Below are 17540 nucleotides of genomic sequence, written 5' to 3' on the forward strand. Positions count from 1 at the left end.
CTAAATCAGATCAGCAAAAATAAGGTGAACCAAACAAGGCCTTAATTATTTGCTTGTTAAGATCGGGGTTTAAGTGAACATGTTTTAAAGGTCTTGACACGAAATTAAATAATGTCAAGCTTGTATATATTAATCCAAAAAAAATTATTCGAGTTAATGTGTTTTTACATGCAAATAATCTTTATTTTGATTTATAGAATTTATTACATGTATGCACAATTATTTGTGTGATTAATTTTTAATTAAATGATTATAAATATACATTCTAAACAAAATTTAAATATTTTCATTCAATTTGCGAGAAGATAGACGAGATGATACTTTCAAGACTCGAAATTTATGTTTGTATAATTGTATGTCAATCGAATATTTGGTAGAAATTAGATCTAGACGTCTAGTGAACCAATTAAAATATATAATTATATATCTAGAGAGCACCCAAATAAACTATTTTATAATTTTATTTATATTTAATTCTAAAAATTGATTATAAACTAGCTAAGTAGAAATTGTATTCTCTCCGTCCTAAAATGCATTGGTACTATTTTGACTTTTGATAGTCAAAATTAATAAAATTTAACAAATTACATATATATATATATATATATATATATATATATATATATAATCATGCGGGTTAGACCTTTTGAGAGTAAGGGAAGTGTGTAAGGAAATTCCCACCCCAAAATGTCTTTAATGGGCCGGGGTTTGATCTGATTCCATAACATCATTATCAAATTGTAAGATGCAAATTTTTCCACTAAATCAAGTCTTGCTAGATCATGTATTGACGTATTGTTGTATATACGTGTAGCCTTGTTAACTAAATATATATAAGAGGTTTCGTGTATTTAATTAATTAAATAGCTTATGAATTTCTATCTAACTTTTTTTTTTTTTTCAAAATGTAGTATTATTATGATCCTAAGGGCAATCTGTATAATACCAAATATGAAGTACTCTATCACTGGTCCAAGCATGGAATCTTTGTTCTTGACTTCTAAAAAGGTATAATGCATAATAGTATAATACATTTCGTTTAATATTAATTTCCACGTATTATACGCATTTCCGTGTCTAATTAATTTGTTTATTTTTTTTGGTATTTTCAGGACTCTTGAGCTGCTGGACAACTACATGGTCGAAGTCTGGAAGAATAAATATCCATAATAAACTATATCTTGTTTTATTTGAACTTCTCTTAATTTAAGAATGTAGTTTGTTTGGAATACTTGCGAAGACAATTGTTTCGACATAATTTGATGATTTTAAGTGTTTCACTATTTGATGAATGATTATGGTCTTCTTTGAAAATTTGCAAAATTATTGAATTTGCTTAATACTGTCTATCTCACAAATCCTTACCCAAAATTTTTTCCCTTAAGTTTGTCTTAATTTGCTTACTTTTCTTTAATTAAATTATTTCATCAATTATAAATTGGAATAGTATTGTTTTTCTTGCTTATTATTTCAAAACAATTCATACTATGCTTACCTTGATTTTTAAAAATTATTTTGATAAAAAAATTTCTTTAAAAAGCCACCCCATACACATCCTTACAAAATCCAATTGCCCAAAAAAATGAGCAAGACTTTGTCTGATAAAAGGAACTTAATGTTTTCTAAAATATTTTAAATAATTCTCATTAAGTAATCGAAGACTGTAATATTGTGCTCCATATATCTGTGAAATTGCTACACCCACCTATCTTTAAAATTGCTACCTACCAGGCCAATTCAAGTACATATTAAATATTTGATTTTACAACAACAAAAATAAATAAATAAATAAAACACCCAACACTAGCTAATTACTTGATTAGCAATTTTAACTATCAATATGATTAAGATATGGGTCTATATTTAACCAAATAAGCATAAATTATAAAGAGGTTGAGGTTGAGGTTGATCATACATTCAAACTAGGAGTAAGGCTACAGGTTAGTATCACAGATTTCCCTAATTTCATGAGGTTGGGAGGTTGAATGCTTACCAGTTACCACCTCTCCATGCATATATACATTAGAAGAATTGGGAGAGGAACTTGCATAGTTGCATATACATGTCTGATGTCTTTCATGTACTTGACTAATTAAAAAGCATCCTAGTTTACTCCTTGTATGTCTTATGGACTATCAACCTATCTTCCATAATAAATAAAATAAAATAAAATAAAAAATAGATGTTATGTATCCACGACTTATATATCGAGTAGTAGTGTAGACAATTAAATAAATGATCTACTACCACTAGTAGAAAATTACAATAAGGCACCCCCATAAAGGCACCGGTTCAGGCCAAACCGGCCCAAAATTGGGCGCAATTTTACACAAATAGAAAAGGCACCGGTTCAGCCTAAACCGGTGCCAAAAATTAAAAGGACACCGGTTTGAACCGGTGCCAAATCGAACCGGTTCCTTTACATATTAAAAAAAAACCCGCCCTTATAACTCCCCCAACCCTAAGTATTTCGCCCGTGTTCTCTCTCCTCTCCTCTCCTCTCCTCTTTCTCTCTCCTCCTCCTCCTCTTTCTCTCTCCTCTCCTTCTCTTTCGCGTCGCCGTTTTCCTTCAATCCTTCATTTATCTTTCTAGATCTCCTCCTCCTTGCTATTATCACTCGAAAACTACCAACAAATTCGAAGACAACAAGATGCAACACGGATTTTGAGGTTTTTCAATCGATTTTGAGGTTTTTCATTCGAATTTAATAGTTTTTTTTTCGATTTTGATTTTTTTAATTTCAAACTCTTCTTTCAATTGATTTTGATTTTTTTTCAGCGATTTCTCGGTTTTTTTTTTACGATTTTAATTTTTTTTCCTGGGTTTTTGATTTTTTTCGATTTCGATTGTTATTTTTTCGATTTCGATTTTAATTTTTTTTTCTGGGTTTTTGATTTTTATCGATTTCGATTGTTATTTTTTCTGGCTTTCCTTTTGATTTTTTTCGATTTCGATTGTTATTTTTTCGATTTTGATTTTGTTTTTCGATTTCTGGGTTAATTTTCGGTTACAATAATCGATTTTGGGTTAATGCATGCGTTTTTGGGTTTGTTCTGGGTTTGTTGATTTTTTTACTTGATTTAGATCCGTTAAAGATGCAAGATTTGTTCTGGGTTTGTTGTTTTGGGTTTGTTTTGGGATTTTCTTTTTTATTTTTCGATTTAAATTCGCAATTTTTTTATTTTCTGAGTTTTTTTTTCCAGATTTTCGATTTTGGTTTTTAATTTCTGGGTTCAATTTTGGTTTTTAAATGATGTTCTGGGTTTTTGTTTTTTTTTCTTATCAACTGATTTTATTTTTTATTTTTCGATTTTTTTTATTTTATTCGATTTAAATTCGAAATTCTTTAATTTTTTCTGGGTTTAATTTTTTTGGAAGCTTGATTATATTAATCGTTTTTTTTGCTTTAATTCGTGTAGGTATCTTGAGTTAGATCTTAAAGGGAAGAATCAAGAATTCAAGATGCAAGAATATTGAGCTTATTTTTTTTATTTATATTGTAATTTTTTTTATATGTTGTAATTGAACTACTACTGTATTGATGTATATTGTAAAATTGTTTTGATTATATATTGTAAATTTTTGATTATGTTGATTGAAATTCGATCTATATTTTGATGTTCTAAATAATTTGATTCGATTTTTAATTGTTTGATGTTCTAAAAAAAAAAATTATAATATTTGGCACTTTTGGCACCGGTTAACCGGTGCCAAAAACAATTCCACATTTTTTTAAACCCATTTTTGGCACCGGTTAACCGGTGCCAATTTCAAGTTTTGGCACCGGTTTGAACCGGTGCCTTTTTAAACCCCTTTTTGGCACCCCTCACATTGGCACTGGTTCAAACTGGTGCCTTAGGCCGGGTTTGAACCGGTGACAAATTCATTTTTTCACGTAGTGTACCGTTATACTCAATATAAAATCTTTTAAAAAGCAATTATGTTCGGTATTATATAATTCTTTTAAAATGTCATTAAGTTCGCTGTATTATAATTATCTGATTAATTCCGTTATGTTCGACATAAAATCTTTTAAGAAGTCACTATGCTCGGTATTAATTAATAAACTCTTAAAAGGTCGTTAAGTTCATTATTGTACAGTGATTAATTACCTGATTAAAATCTAATTTGTACAGCTTAGAATAAAATCTTTTAAAAAGTCATATGTTTGGTATCATTAATCTCTTAATTAAAAGTTCGTTAAGTTCGTTGTATTTTAATAACCTAATTAAAATTCGTTATGTTCAATATAAAATCTTGTAAAGATTCATTATGTTTGATAAGGTCGTTAAGTTCTTTGTACTGTAATTACCTGATATATGTTATGTTTGGTATAAAAACTTTTTAAAAATTCACTATGCTCGGCATTAATAATCTCTTAAGAGGTCGTTATGTTCATTGTACTGTAATTAATTACCTGATAAAATCCATTTTGTTTGGCATAAAATCTTATAAAAAGTCATTATGTTTGGTGTCAATAATTTCTAAAAAGGTCGTTAAGTTCGTTATACTGTAATTACCTAGTTAAAATCTGTTATGTTCTATATAAAATCTTGGAAAAAGTCATTCTGTTCGGTATTAGAATATAATCTCTTAAAAGGTCGTTAAGTTCGTTATACTATAATTACCGGATTATAATCTGTTATGTTCTCTATAAGGTCTTTAAAAAGCCATTATGTTCAATATTAATAATCCCTTAAAAAGCCATTAAGTTTGTTGTAATGTAATTTTAACTCCTGATTAAAATCTGTTACGTTCATTAATCGTTATATATTCACGTGAGAAAACCTACTGTTACATTCGTTGTATATATTATACCTATATCCAAATGAATTAATAAGGTGTACTATAAAATTTAAAGATCGAGTAACACATACACAACTTACATTTTATATAGGTAGTATTTATGTACATAAGATCAAACCTTAATGGTATATATGAATACTTAAGGTATGTTCTGATAAGATTATTTTCAGTTCAGTTCAGCTCCTAATTTCCTTCTCTTATAAAATATTCAGTTCATTTTAGTTTTAATAAGTTCAGTTCAGTTCAGTTCAACTTTAATAAGTTTAGTTTATTACAGTTCAGTCAATCAGAACAGGCTCTTAGCTTGATTATACTTTGACCATTCAAATTACCAAGTAACGTTTTTCCCCTGCAGGACGACCTTGCTTGCTTGTTAAGTCCTCAAAAACGTTCTCATGAAACAAGACTAGTGTGAGTGTGAGTGTGAGTGTGAGTGTGTGACTACTCACTAAACATATGAGATAGTGTGACTACTTAATTTTTTTTTATTATTATTTTTTTATTTTGAAGGATAGTGTGACTAATTAGAGATTGTGCAAAACTCTATCTGCTTTTTGGATTGGATATCAAGGATATCAGACATGATTCGCCAGTTTCTTATTGATTTTTTCTTCTCTCAACAAGGTAACATATCTCCTCATTTTGGGATTGTTATCAGCAATTATGATTATTATTAACCAGCATTATTGTCCAACATTATTAACCATTGCATTATTGTACTGTCCAACATTTATTTTCAAGATTGTCACATTTAAAGGACTACTTGAGCAAATAATTTTAAATGTACAATTTGGACCTCAATGTTTTTAGCAAACTTAAATTGCCTAACGACATAGAAGAAATGATCATTTGTAAATTGTATACTCACCTAAGCACTCGACTAAATGAATAGATTTTAATTTAATAATTATATATACTCATTTACGATGGTGAAAAATAAACAAGGACGACAGTTTTATCAATTGACTAAAGTAATATGTATTCCGTACTATTATGTACGGTTGTACTGAGTATGTACCAAATATACTCCATAGATTGTTAAATTCTTACAATTAGAGCAATATTTTTTTTGGTGCACACAATTAGAGCAATATTTAGTATTGAAATCCATACAATCTTACACTAGCAATGACGAGAAATTGTTTTTGCATGCATCAAAAATTTATTTTATTTTTTTCACAAAAAAAAAAAACCTCCTAAAGAAAAAGGATATCAAATGAAATATGAACAAATTTTAGGGCATATAGCCAAAACATAAAACTATTTGCCTATATATACATACAAGTATACAACCCCCTCTCTTCTCATTACTTTCTCCTATTATTTCACTCTTTAAGCCCCCCAAAAAATGGCAAGGAAGCCTACTTCAAGCTCCTCAAGAAGATCAAAGATGGTCAGGGGTGACCAGTACGAGCTAACGGTCGAAACCCGGGCAACCCTGAACAAGCTGGGAGATCGAGTTAAGATGCGTATATCCTACCCCGATTTTGACGGCGGGGAGTCATTCATCCATGACATGAGCTCCCCTCAATACCATTGGCTTCCTCCAGGCTGCCTTGTTGAAGAGCGTTTTCATGCTACTGGAAAGGTCTATAAGGTATATATATATGCATAAATTAAATTCGCTTTCATTTTTTGATTTATTTACAATTTTGAGTGATAATTTTTGTTGATGAGTGAATTATCATAAAATATCTTTGAATTTGTGTTATGTGTAATTATTTTGAAATGTTTTAATAATTAGTGGTTTTAGCGGTTTATAAAACTTAATTTTTAGGGCGAAAAGAATTTAAATTGAAATTGATTTTAAAGTAGATCGATGAGTTTTGAGTGTACACGTCTTAAATGATTCTATATAAAATGTTATTGAGTGTATATATATGTATTATGAATCTGAAATATTTTAATTTATTGATTCAATGTTTTGCGTATATATTTTACATGCAATTCTTAATTTTGATTTAAGGACTTTATTACATATAAACTTTGTGTGAGTAAATTTCTTAACATTTTAAATATACATTTTAAACAAAATTCATTTTCATTTAGTTTATGAGGAGATGGATGAGAAGAAATAAACTTTAAAGTCTTAAATTTATTCTTTTATTTTAGGGCTAACAAATCCTAACTCAACCCCATATCTGACCCGAAGTCACAGAGAAACCCGAACTTGACCCAAGTAGACCAAACCTGAACCTGAACAACCCGAATTTGACCTGATTTGACCCAAATTTCATATTTTGTAATACTACCTCCGTTACATATTATTTGCAACGATTTGACATAAAGTAGAAATGAAAAATGTCTAATCGTTGCAAATAATATGTAACGGAGGTAGTAATATTAAGTTTTACACTATTTTTAATAGTTCTAAGACAACGCGAAATCGACCTGAAATCTAACCCAAACCCGACTTGTTGACCCGAATTACCACCCTATTTTAAATGAATCAATTTTTGGTAGAAATTTTAGATTTAGAGGGAACCATTTTAATTATATGGACAAAATACTACTCGGTAAAATATACTTCGTATAAATTAAACATTTTTGTAAAACCAAATAAATAATTTTTTTTTTTTGAACAAATAAAATATTTAATATTTCTATACTCCGTTATATTTGCTTTAAAATTTTGAATTATAATTGCTCAATTTTCAACCAGCTAAAACATCATTTGAAGTGCAATAATAAAATTGAGTAATTCTTGATATTAGAGGGGTGTCACGTTTTTCGGCTTGGTATTTCCTTGAAATTGGTTGACTCATATACAAGTTTCAAGCTTTCAACCATTGGTTGTTAGTAGTTACGTAGAAAACCCCTCTAATATCAAGAATTACTCATTTTTTATTATTTTACTTCAAATGCTGATCTTATTGATTTTCGTCCATTGGAGTTTTGATGTTTGCACAACAACAAAAAGGATATATAAGGTTAATAGGAAACCAGGCCATTGGTTGATTCCTTTCCTTTCAAAATATCAATTACTATTTGATTGTCATTAAAAGTTTAGATCTAATTTTAAAAGTAAAGCCGGAGAAGAAGATGATTAATAACCTATTTATGTTGTATTATAGAAGTAAAAAGAAAGGAAAGAGTGTTTTGCACGTTAGGTTTTGAGCAAATAATAAAGCCACAAATCTATTGGTCGGTGTTGATTATTACTCGTATTAATTGTCTTATTTTATGATTTATTTTGTATATTTGCTCTTAAATTTTTATCCGAAGGAGATATAGAGTGGTTTAATTTTAAAACGCTAATTACTTTTTTTATTTGACTTCTTTTTCGATTTTTCATAATGTAGTATTATTATGATCCTGAGGGCTGGCAATACTACGCTAAGTGCGGTTTTCTGAAGTGCTTGGAGAATCAGGGAATATTTGTTCCCTAAACGGTAATAAATACCTCCATAATACTTCTTACTAAAAGTTGTTTAAAATTCCATGTATTTTACCCATTTTTATGTCTAATTGAGGGTTTTTTTTTTTTTTTTTTTTTTGTTGGTATTTTCAGGAATATGCCTGTGAGCAACTATATTGGTCGAGGTTTTGAAGGATAATAATTGAAGAAATTATTATGGAGACTTAAATTTCTGTAATGAGATATTTTTCATCCGGATATTATAATCTAACCTTCTCTTGATCATGTTGTTTGCTTGGATTCCATAGATTGTTGTTTTATCATAAATTGATCTGATGACGTATGCTTTATTTGGTTCGATTATTAAGTTAATTAGGGATCTTGCTTACAAACTTCAAAAGTATTAAGCTAATAATAGCTAGCTTGATGATGGAACTATATTTCTAAAAGATGAGAGACTAGTAAAATTTCTAATAGATTTCTGTATTTTGTATTACAGTATGCACATAGTATATTAGGGCTTATACATTGGCCCAACTATATACACATTAAAAGGCCTAACAAATTTTAAAAACTGATCAAAATGAGTGGGGTTTATTAATTAAATAAATGGTGGCACATGAATTACCTTGAAATCTTACCTGGTATATATGGATAGTTAATTTGGTAGCTAAGCTAGTTTGTCATTGGTGATGCTAACTGCTAAGTGTTAACAATTGGATAATTATGGTCTTCTTTGAAAAAATAGCAAATTGAATGTGCTTAATATTCCAACTCATCAAAAAACTTAAAAAAAAAAAAAAAAAAAAAAAAAAAAAAAAAAAAAAAACACCTTACTTCACAAATCGTCACAAAACCTCACCATATACAGCCTTCCTAATCCAATTGTTCCCACATATAAAGATTTTGTTGATGGAAGTACTTGCAATACGCAGTACGTAGTATTACAAATGTTTTCTAAAATTATACTCTTATTTTTATTTATTTTTGACTAGGGAGAGGGTTATATGAGGTTGAACCCTTCACAACTAACCTAGTTATAGTTTAAGACACACTAAGGGTTTGTTCTTATTAACTGAACTCAGCTGAACTGAACTGAATTGAACTGAATATTTTATAAGAGAAGGAATGAACTGAACTGAAGTGAGCTAAACTGAATTTCAACGTATGAGAACAGGCTCTAAGTTAGCGACATACTGTGTACTACATATATGTTTTTTTTTATTTAAACAGTGTATATGTTATTAAAATAATTGAATAAGCTCACTACTCTTTGAAGAAACATGTTTTAACTATTAATGCCACGAACTTTGAAATAGCTACTCTTAGTATCTACTACTCCGTAATCCATATTTAATACCACAAATTTGAATACCTATCTAATACCAAGCTACGTTACAAACATTACAAACCTTGCATTGATTAGTATCACAGGCCACAATACATATATGACAGGCCCAAAAAACAAAAAAAACAAAAAAAATAACAATTTAGGGCTTGTTTGGCATTAGTTTTGGTTTTCAGTTTCTTGTTTTTTTTTTTTTAAACCAAAAACAGGAAACAAGAAAAAGGTGTTTCCACTTTTTTGTTGTCAGTTTTTAAAATTATCATAATTTTAATAAATATTATATAATTTTTTATTCATTATGAGACTCATATCATATACTCTTAGAAAACAAAAAACCAAGAAATAGAAAACCACAACAATGCCAAACGAACCCTTAATTTTAAGATCTAAACTTAACTGAATAAACATTAAAAATAAATAAATAAAGGATTGATACATGATGCAATTGGTGAATTACTTTTTCATATGGGTTGAGTACTTGAGTCTCATCAAAACATACACGGTATATTTCTGTACAATGGTATTACTGATTAAAAACCAACAAACACGATAAAGTCAATCAAAATTCAAGACTCTTGGTCAAAAAAAAAAAACAAAAGACTATTGAATTTTAAAACAAAGTTTGGTTTACATATAATGGAGTAAGAAATAATGCATCATCTAACATTATACGTAGTATACAAGTAGGTAGTATTAAAAGATTTGAAACACACGTCTCTCTCATGATGACGTAACAAGGGAACCAAACGCAACGAGGGAAGCTACAGAGCATATACTTTAACCGCCCGTGTCAGCCTTGCTTGGTCTAGATTCTTCTACACTACATACAAAGTGCTTACAACATTTTAGGGCTTATTTGATTACACAAAGAAAATAGGAGAATTGAAAAATTATGGGAATTTACAAATGAGTGAGTTGTTTGGTTGACAATAAAAAGTGTAAATAGAGAAATTGCAAATTAATGGGAATTGTGACTTCCCACAAAATATGGAAAGTTAATTACCTAACCTCCCTAGGTAACTCAAAATTCTCATGATTTGCAACTTCCTTCGTCCTAACCAAACAAGAGCTTGTTTGGTTGAATTGAGCAAATAGAAATTCCCATGAAAATTCAATGGCCATGAAATTGTAATTCCTAGGAATTGTCAAATTTTGTTTGGTTGAATGTGGGAATTTCTACTTCCCATGGGAAGTTTAACTTACCTAGGGGGAACTAGGTAAGTTAATTCCTCCATTTTGTGGGAAGTAGAAGTTCCTATGAAGTCCCACTTCCTACATAAATGTCAACCAATCAAGTATATAGAAATCTATTTCCTAGGAAAATAAACTTCCCATAAATTTATTAGGCAACCAAACAAGTCCCAATTTTACATAATTCCTAGGAACATTAATTCCCATAAATTTGCAATTTTTGAGAAGTTCTAACCCATGTGAACCAAACAACACCTTAGGCCTTGTTTGGTTGGATGTGGGAAGTAGAAATTCCCATGAAATCTCAATTCATATGAAATGGTAATTACTAGGAATTTCTAAAAATTGTTTGGTTGGATGTGGGAATTTTCACTTCCCATGGGAAGTTCCACTTACCTAGGGGGGACTAGGTAAGTTAATTCCTCCATTTTGTGAGAAGTGGAACTTCCTAGAAAGTTCCAATTCCTACATTGTTCTCAACCAAACAAGCATGCATAAATCCATTTCCTAGGAAATAAAAAATCCCATGAATTTGTTTGTCAACCAAACAATGCCTTAGTTTATTACCTTATTTTTTGGGTGCCGAGGGATGTACAAAGGGAACATGAAGTTGTTTTGAACACTTGTAAATAATGTAATCCTTCCTTCTAATTGTAAAATGGGGCATAAGTTTAACACCCTAACAAGTAAGGTATATAAGAGAATCTAATTCAAAACATGTATTCTAGCTCATAAGTTATCAAATAACTAAAAAAAAAAGAAGTAGGTCTAATAAGAGCATAATCAAATAAAATAAGTCAAATCAAATACGTAGTATAAATACATATTATGAAAAATATTCCATGCAAGTATTGAAAAATAGTCATTAATAATGTAAAATAATTTAAAGTCAATAACTTTCTTTGTCCAGCTTCGTGTTTAAATCTATAAACCAACAACTTAATTATATATTTATATATGTATATAAACCAACAACTTAATTATATTTATTTGCAGCAAAAAAAAATAATGTATATGCATAGTATGAAATTATCAAACTATGTTTTCCTAAAAAATAAATACTTTGTGGAAAGGAATTATATAAGTACATATGATAAAGTTACTTCGTGTCTAATATGCTTTGTAATTATAGTTAAGGTTCAAAGTCAAGCTTATAATAATATGAATGAATAGTTTAAAAGTCAAAGAGCTAGCTAGTTGTACTATACTCATCATATATTCTTTTTTTTAGACAAAATACTCATTAGATATTCATATACTAAGGGTCTGTTCTCTTACGTTGAAATTCAGATCAGCTCAGTTCAGTTCAGCTTGGTTCAGTTCAGCTCCTAATTTCCTTCTCTTATAAATATTCAGTTCAGTTCAGTTCAGTTCAGCTCAATTCAATTCAGTTCAATTCAGCTGAGTTCAGTCAATGAGAACATACCCTAAATAATACAGTAAAAATTCCTCCAAAAACAAAGGAAAAAAAAGAGTAATACAGTAAATTAATAAGGCATTATAAATTTAAGGGTAATCCATTGCAATTAAGCCTTGCATATATTCTATAGTCTCTATTGTCTTTTATCATAAAAAATACTACTTAGTAACAATAAGTTCAATTCAATAAAAACGAGTTAATCATGTAAAAATAATTGACTTTAAAAATAAATACAATGTATGATAAATTCACAAACAAATCAATATAATAAATGGAATATTTTCTTAATTTGTTAATATTTGTCTTTTTAACTTTTTATGAACAACTTTAATGGGAAGCTAATTAGCAAATCAACTTATTATACCACATAAAATCTTAAGCTAATTTCATTTATAGCTAGTTTGTGTCTCAATATTTAGTTACGTACTAACTAGATCTCGACTTGTTTGGTTCAACATGGAAAATTATTTCCTGCATGAATCATATATCACCGGAAGTTTTTTTTTTCCCCCTTGCTAATTGCAGTACAACCGTGCAAAGGTATTTGGTTGATATGGGAATTAGTATTTCCTAGAAAACAATTTCCTACACATTGTAGCCTTTGTAGGAATTATTCACATAAGAGGTGTCTTGGTGAGTTATTTCCCATAATATGTGGGGATATACATTGGTTAGGTCCCGTGCAACAACGCACGGTTGTTAAAGTTCCAATATATATATACCATATTATTATAAAATAAACTCTTGCTATATTGATTTAGTACAATTAAGACAATTTACGTTTTAGCTAATCTTTATTTACCTTATTAAAAATTTACATTAAATAAATTTTAACCAAAAAAAAAAAAATCAAAACTAAAAGACACACCAAGAGATGACATGTGTCATTGCTAATGTGTCTTTTAGTATATAGCTATTGATTGATTTTTGTAATTAAACACAACATATTTTAGCTATTGTCTGATAATTTTAAATTTTATGAAAATACCTTCTAATCAAACATGCACTTAATTTTAAAATTAGTTTTTTAAAATTAATTTTATTATAACATCAACTTCTCTTTCAGCGATTTTTTTTCTTAGGGTAATTTGTTTGACCAAGCTAATACCCGTCCTTAGCTACAAGACGTTTTTAGGGCCTGTTCACATTTACTGAACTGAACTGATTTGAACTTGACTGAACTAAAATGAGCTAAAATGAATATTTTATGAGAGAGGGAAATTAAAAGCTGAATTAAACTTAACTGATTGAAGCAGACTGAACTAAACTGAAATTAAATAAATGTGAACAGACCCTTAGAGTTATGCATACGGTATTACGATGATACGGGTTTTCTAAATTTAATTAATTTTAATTTTATTAGTATTTGATTTGATTTTTAATCATCGAGTGCATATCTAGGGCTAGAGATTTTATGTTGAGGGGTTCAAATTTTAAACATGTGTCCAACTTAGACGGCACACCAAAACACAAGCAATTCTTATCTGTCATGCCTTTGAATTTTCTCGTCCATTAAAAAAACCCACCTAAATTTATCACCAACCGACTTAAATACGTCAGCATCCATCTAACCGTCCATTCCAAATCCCTATATCTAATCTCAGCCGTTCCTTTCCACCCTCTTCATCAATAAATTGCCCCTCTTCCGCCTCACAACTTTGTCATTCATTCAATCTTATCATTTATTCGCTTTTTCTCTCTCCTCTCAAAAACTATGCAACTCTGAATTTTTCAGATCTACGTTATTTAGATCTGAATCATGAATTTCTTTCAATTGATTCGAACAGATCGTTCGACGATCTACGTTTCGAGTATGATTTCTTCGTGTTCCGTCAATGGATGATATCTCAAATCCGATTCACACTGTTATGGCGGTGATGATGCTGGGTTTGTTGCGTTCTTCAATTTCTGGAGGCGAAATACTCTAGATCGTACTCAATCAGAAGCAGATTATTCATCGGAGATGGTGAGTTTTCAGATCTGACCTGTTTAAATCATAGTTTTGTGATTCTGAGCCTTTAAACTATCAGATCTTGTTGATTTATGTAATTTTTGTTCAATTAGTCTCATTACTTTGATTGATTATACGTTATAGCATGATATCTGCAAGATCTTTCGATTAAAACTTGATTTTCATAAATTTTAAACGATTTGATTGCAAAGAACATGATATACTAGCATGTCTTCGACTTATTGACGCAGATCTCATATGTCAAAAGATTTTAATTATACGATTGTTCTTAACTCTCCTGATTTATGTTTATTTTGTCTATCTTAGATTGATGCAACTAAAGAGCATGATTTATCAAGATCTTTTGTTGATTATGTTTCTTGTTAATAATTTGATTAGGTTTATCTTAGATTCTTAAAGTTTTTCAATCTGAACTCGATTTAGAATTTGCAAGTTTAATTAGTACTCAGATATCGAGCTGATTCGTGTTAACCTTTTTCTCAGATTGATATACTTGAATGATGAATTTTCACGGCTAAGCTGAACGTTATGAAACCCGTGCTGATGGTGATTTCACACACGGTCGAGGTTCTGTGAAGCTAAAGTGAAACCGTAAATTATATGTGGATTTTCAACTGCTCGTTGCTGCTCTGCTGTAATGGTGGTTTGTATGTATTGCCAGTATGATGGTATTGGATTTATGATGTTGATTAGATTTGAATCTGGTAGGATTTATTTCTGTGTGAGGATGAAAAAAAATTGTGAGTGAAAATAATCCGACCTTTGCCATGTTGGGTGCGCTCGCTTGGCAGGTCAACCCTTAATAAAAAAAGAAACATTTTTGTGGTTTGTTGGGGAAGATGGCACGGTGTTTTGGCCGGCTCTTCCCCACTGTGTGCTTGTGTCTGTCTCTCTTCTCTCCTTTTTTCTGTTTCCTTCTCCTTCGATTGAAATCGTAGTTATGCATCGATTGACAGCCCCGATCATATCCGTCTCATCCTTTGGAGCGTTCGGTTAACAGGTATATTTTCTTGGCTAATACTCAGTTGAATATTCCATTAACTATCAATTTCGGTCTTCATTTATCATGAGTCTACTTGGTTTAGGTTTGGGGATTGAAATTATTATGTCGCTAAACTTGAATTATCATACATGAAATAATAACGTAGTTCTGTCTTAATTAGAAGAAATATCATTAATCAGTAGTTAACGGTCATTCATTAGGGAATCAATGATTAAAGCATACCGGTTAGTCAATTTGTAATTTAAATTAATTTGATTACACCTTTAAAATTATTGCATCATTCCATTGTTCAATAGTTTTATAGTTTTATTACCATCGATGACCGTCAACTATCTTGGCCAATTTAAATTGACCACATATTATCGAATTCCATTTTATTAATCAGTGCTAGTCCAAATCATTATCAATTTATTCATCAACTGTCTGAACTGAACTGCCCTACTAGACTAACTTGTCTCAATTATTTTTGCCATTGCTCTAGTTTTAGCTTCTTTTTTTTCTTGCAATTTCTATATTTTTCAATTCATTTTATTACTATAAAAAAGATTTATTGCATTTGCAAATATTAAAGTCTATTAATTTTCAACAATATCCCATGGTGACATTGATGATGTTATCAATGATCTCCCTAGTAGGATATCAGTTGTAAAGTAATTGTGTATAGGTTGTGCTAGGTGTTACTAGGAATTCTATGTACTTGTATAAATTATGGGTGTTGCAAGCTTTTGTATATGGGTATTGTTCGACGATATGCCATTGTTAGTGATGCTGAGGACTAGGGATCGGAGTGGATGCTGGAGCTGAAGACCCGAAGTTAAAACCTTGAATGCGCAAGGTATTGATTTTGGTTGATGCCGGGGTTCCTTTGTTTCAGTCGAACAATTTTAGTCTCACACCTTTGATATGTGCCGGCCCTTTTTTGTGGTTGATTTGTTCTCTTTCTAGTCCGTACATCAGATATATGTTAGATACGATATGGTTCTTCAAGTTGCTGTACCGGTGTATTTGCTCGAGTGTTTCAGGTTGTTTTGTTCATGCGGATGCTGCTGTTGCCTTGATTGGAAAAGGAAAGGCAAATTATGTGTTACACAGGCGCTTAATCGCCGCCTTTGGTTTTCTAAATATGAATTGAAGCAAATTTTCAAGGAACGTCAAGTGGATAAGTTCTCTTCTCTTGTGAAATGTTGTTTATATTAAGCACTTTTGTCAATTTTAGTTCTGTAAATTTATTGCAGTAATAATTTCGTAGTTGATGGCCATTTACTTAGATTGGTCAGAGGCCTGTTGGAGACGGATATGAGTTTAATCTTCGAGTTAAATTAGTGCAGTACTTTTATTCATTCTTTCATTTCCTTGCGAAAGGTTGCCATATTACTTGTGATTTTGTTAGTTGGTAATTTGTGATTTTAAACGCTTGTTTAGTGAATTAATGAACCTAACCTGTGATTGTCTATTACAGTTCTCTCTTGCAGGACGGTGGAAGTGGTTGAATACTTGAATTTTGGTTGTATTTTCCTGCAAATTCCATTTAGAAATTCCTTTTCAAGTTGAAAATCTGCCTTTTTATTGAAGTTTTGATAAAAGATTGTTTAATTTTATAATATTTAGTAATTTTACTATAGCTTATTTCAGTCTGTTGGATTTTGGTTTTGTTTCCAGTCTATTTAAAAAACCGCTTTTGATAATAAAAGCCTTTTTATTTTATCTAATTAATTTTATTGTTCGAGGAAGTGTTTTTTTGCCTAGTATTTTAAAGTCTTGTTTGTTTTTTTCTTATTGGAAAAATATTTTTGATGAAACTATGAATTTTTGGAAATACCACATCTTGTACTCGGTTTATATATTCCACTTAGTATATACTTCGTATCTTCTACTTTAAACAAATGCTTGTGTTCCAAAAAAAATAAAAAAAATTGCTATGTTATAAATGGTTAAACTTGTTTTTTCATTTAAATGTTAATTATATTGATTAAATTTACATAGCAATGCTTAATAGAAGTACGGAGTATTGTATTATGTTTTTGTAATTCTAAGCACAAATTATAAGGAAGAAGTCTCGTAAACCTGAATGATAAATGGAACTGTAAGCTCAAAATGGTAGAGCGACCAGGTTTTACAACCTGGTAGGTTGGTGGTTCGAATCCACCCAGGTCCCGACAAATATATCAAATACTTGATTGGCTATTTGAAAGAAAATTCTTATCTGTCATTTTCTGATTATTAATGAGCCACATTAGCATTGGATAAAGTGGGAGAGACTTGCATTAATTGTATTATCAAGAGATGATGTTTAGATATTACGGAGTAATATTAGTCTATTAGAGGCTGTTTAAAGCTGAATATTAACTGAATTGAAACATTAAAAAACTGCATTATTTGTTATTATGTAATTTCGTTGTTACTGGGTTAATGTTACGCATGATATTGGTGATTATGGGATT

The 17540-nt window shown here is 30.1% G+C and overlaps 1 protein-coding gene and 2 long non-coding RNA genes across 3 annotated transcripts; all 3 read left to right on the plus strand.

Moving 5' to 3' along the window:
* The first annotated feature begins 2484 nt into the window (after positions 1-2484).
* LOC110733250 lies at positions 2485-3670 on the plus strand. The gene is made up of 2 exons (XR_002513620.1): positions 2485-2690; positions 3421-3670. It is a non-coding gene; the product is annotated as an uncharacterized LOC110733250 (long non-coding RNA).
* A 2485-nt stretch (positions 3671-6155) lies between these two features.
* LOC110733677 lies at positions 6156-8196 on the plus strand. Its single transcript, XM_021913765.1, has 2 exons — positions 6156-6404; positions 8110-8196. The coding sequence occupies exons 1-2, from the start codon at positions 6156-6158 to the stop codon at positions 8194-8196; spliced, it is 336 nt and encodes a 111-aa protein (XP_021769457.1).
* Positions 8197-13776: 5580 nt separating this feature from the next.
* LOC110733284 lies at positions 13777-16451 on the plus strand. Its single transcript, XR_002513624.1, has 2 exons — positions 13777-14090; positions 14580-16451. It is a non-coding gene; the product is annotated as an uncharacterized LOC110733284 (long non-coding RNA).
* Positions 16452-17540: the final 1089 nt, after the last annotated feature.

Source organism: Chenopodium quinoa, unplaced genomic scaffold (genome assembly GCF_001683475.1).
Source record: "Chenopodium quinoa cultivar QQ74 unplaced genomic scaffold, ASM168347v1, whole genome shotgun sequence".
NCBI classification, from domain to species: Eukaryota; Viridiplantae; Streptophyta; class Magnoliopsida; order Caryophyllales; family Amaranthaceae; genus Chenopodium; species Chenopodium quinoa.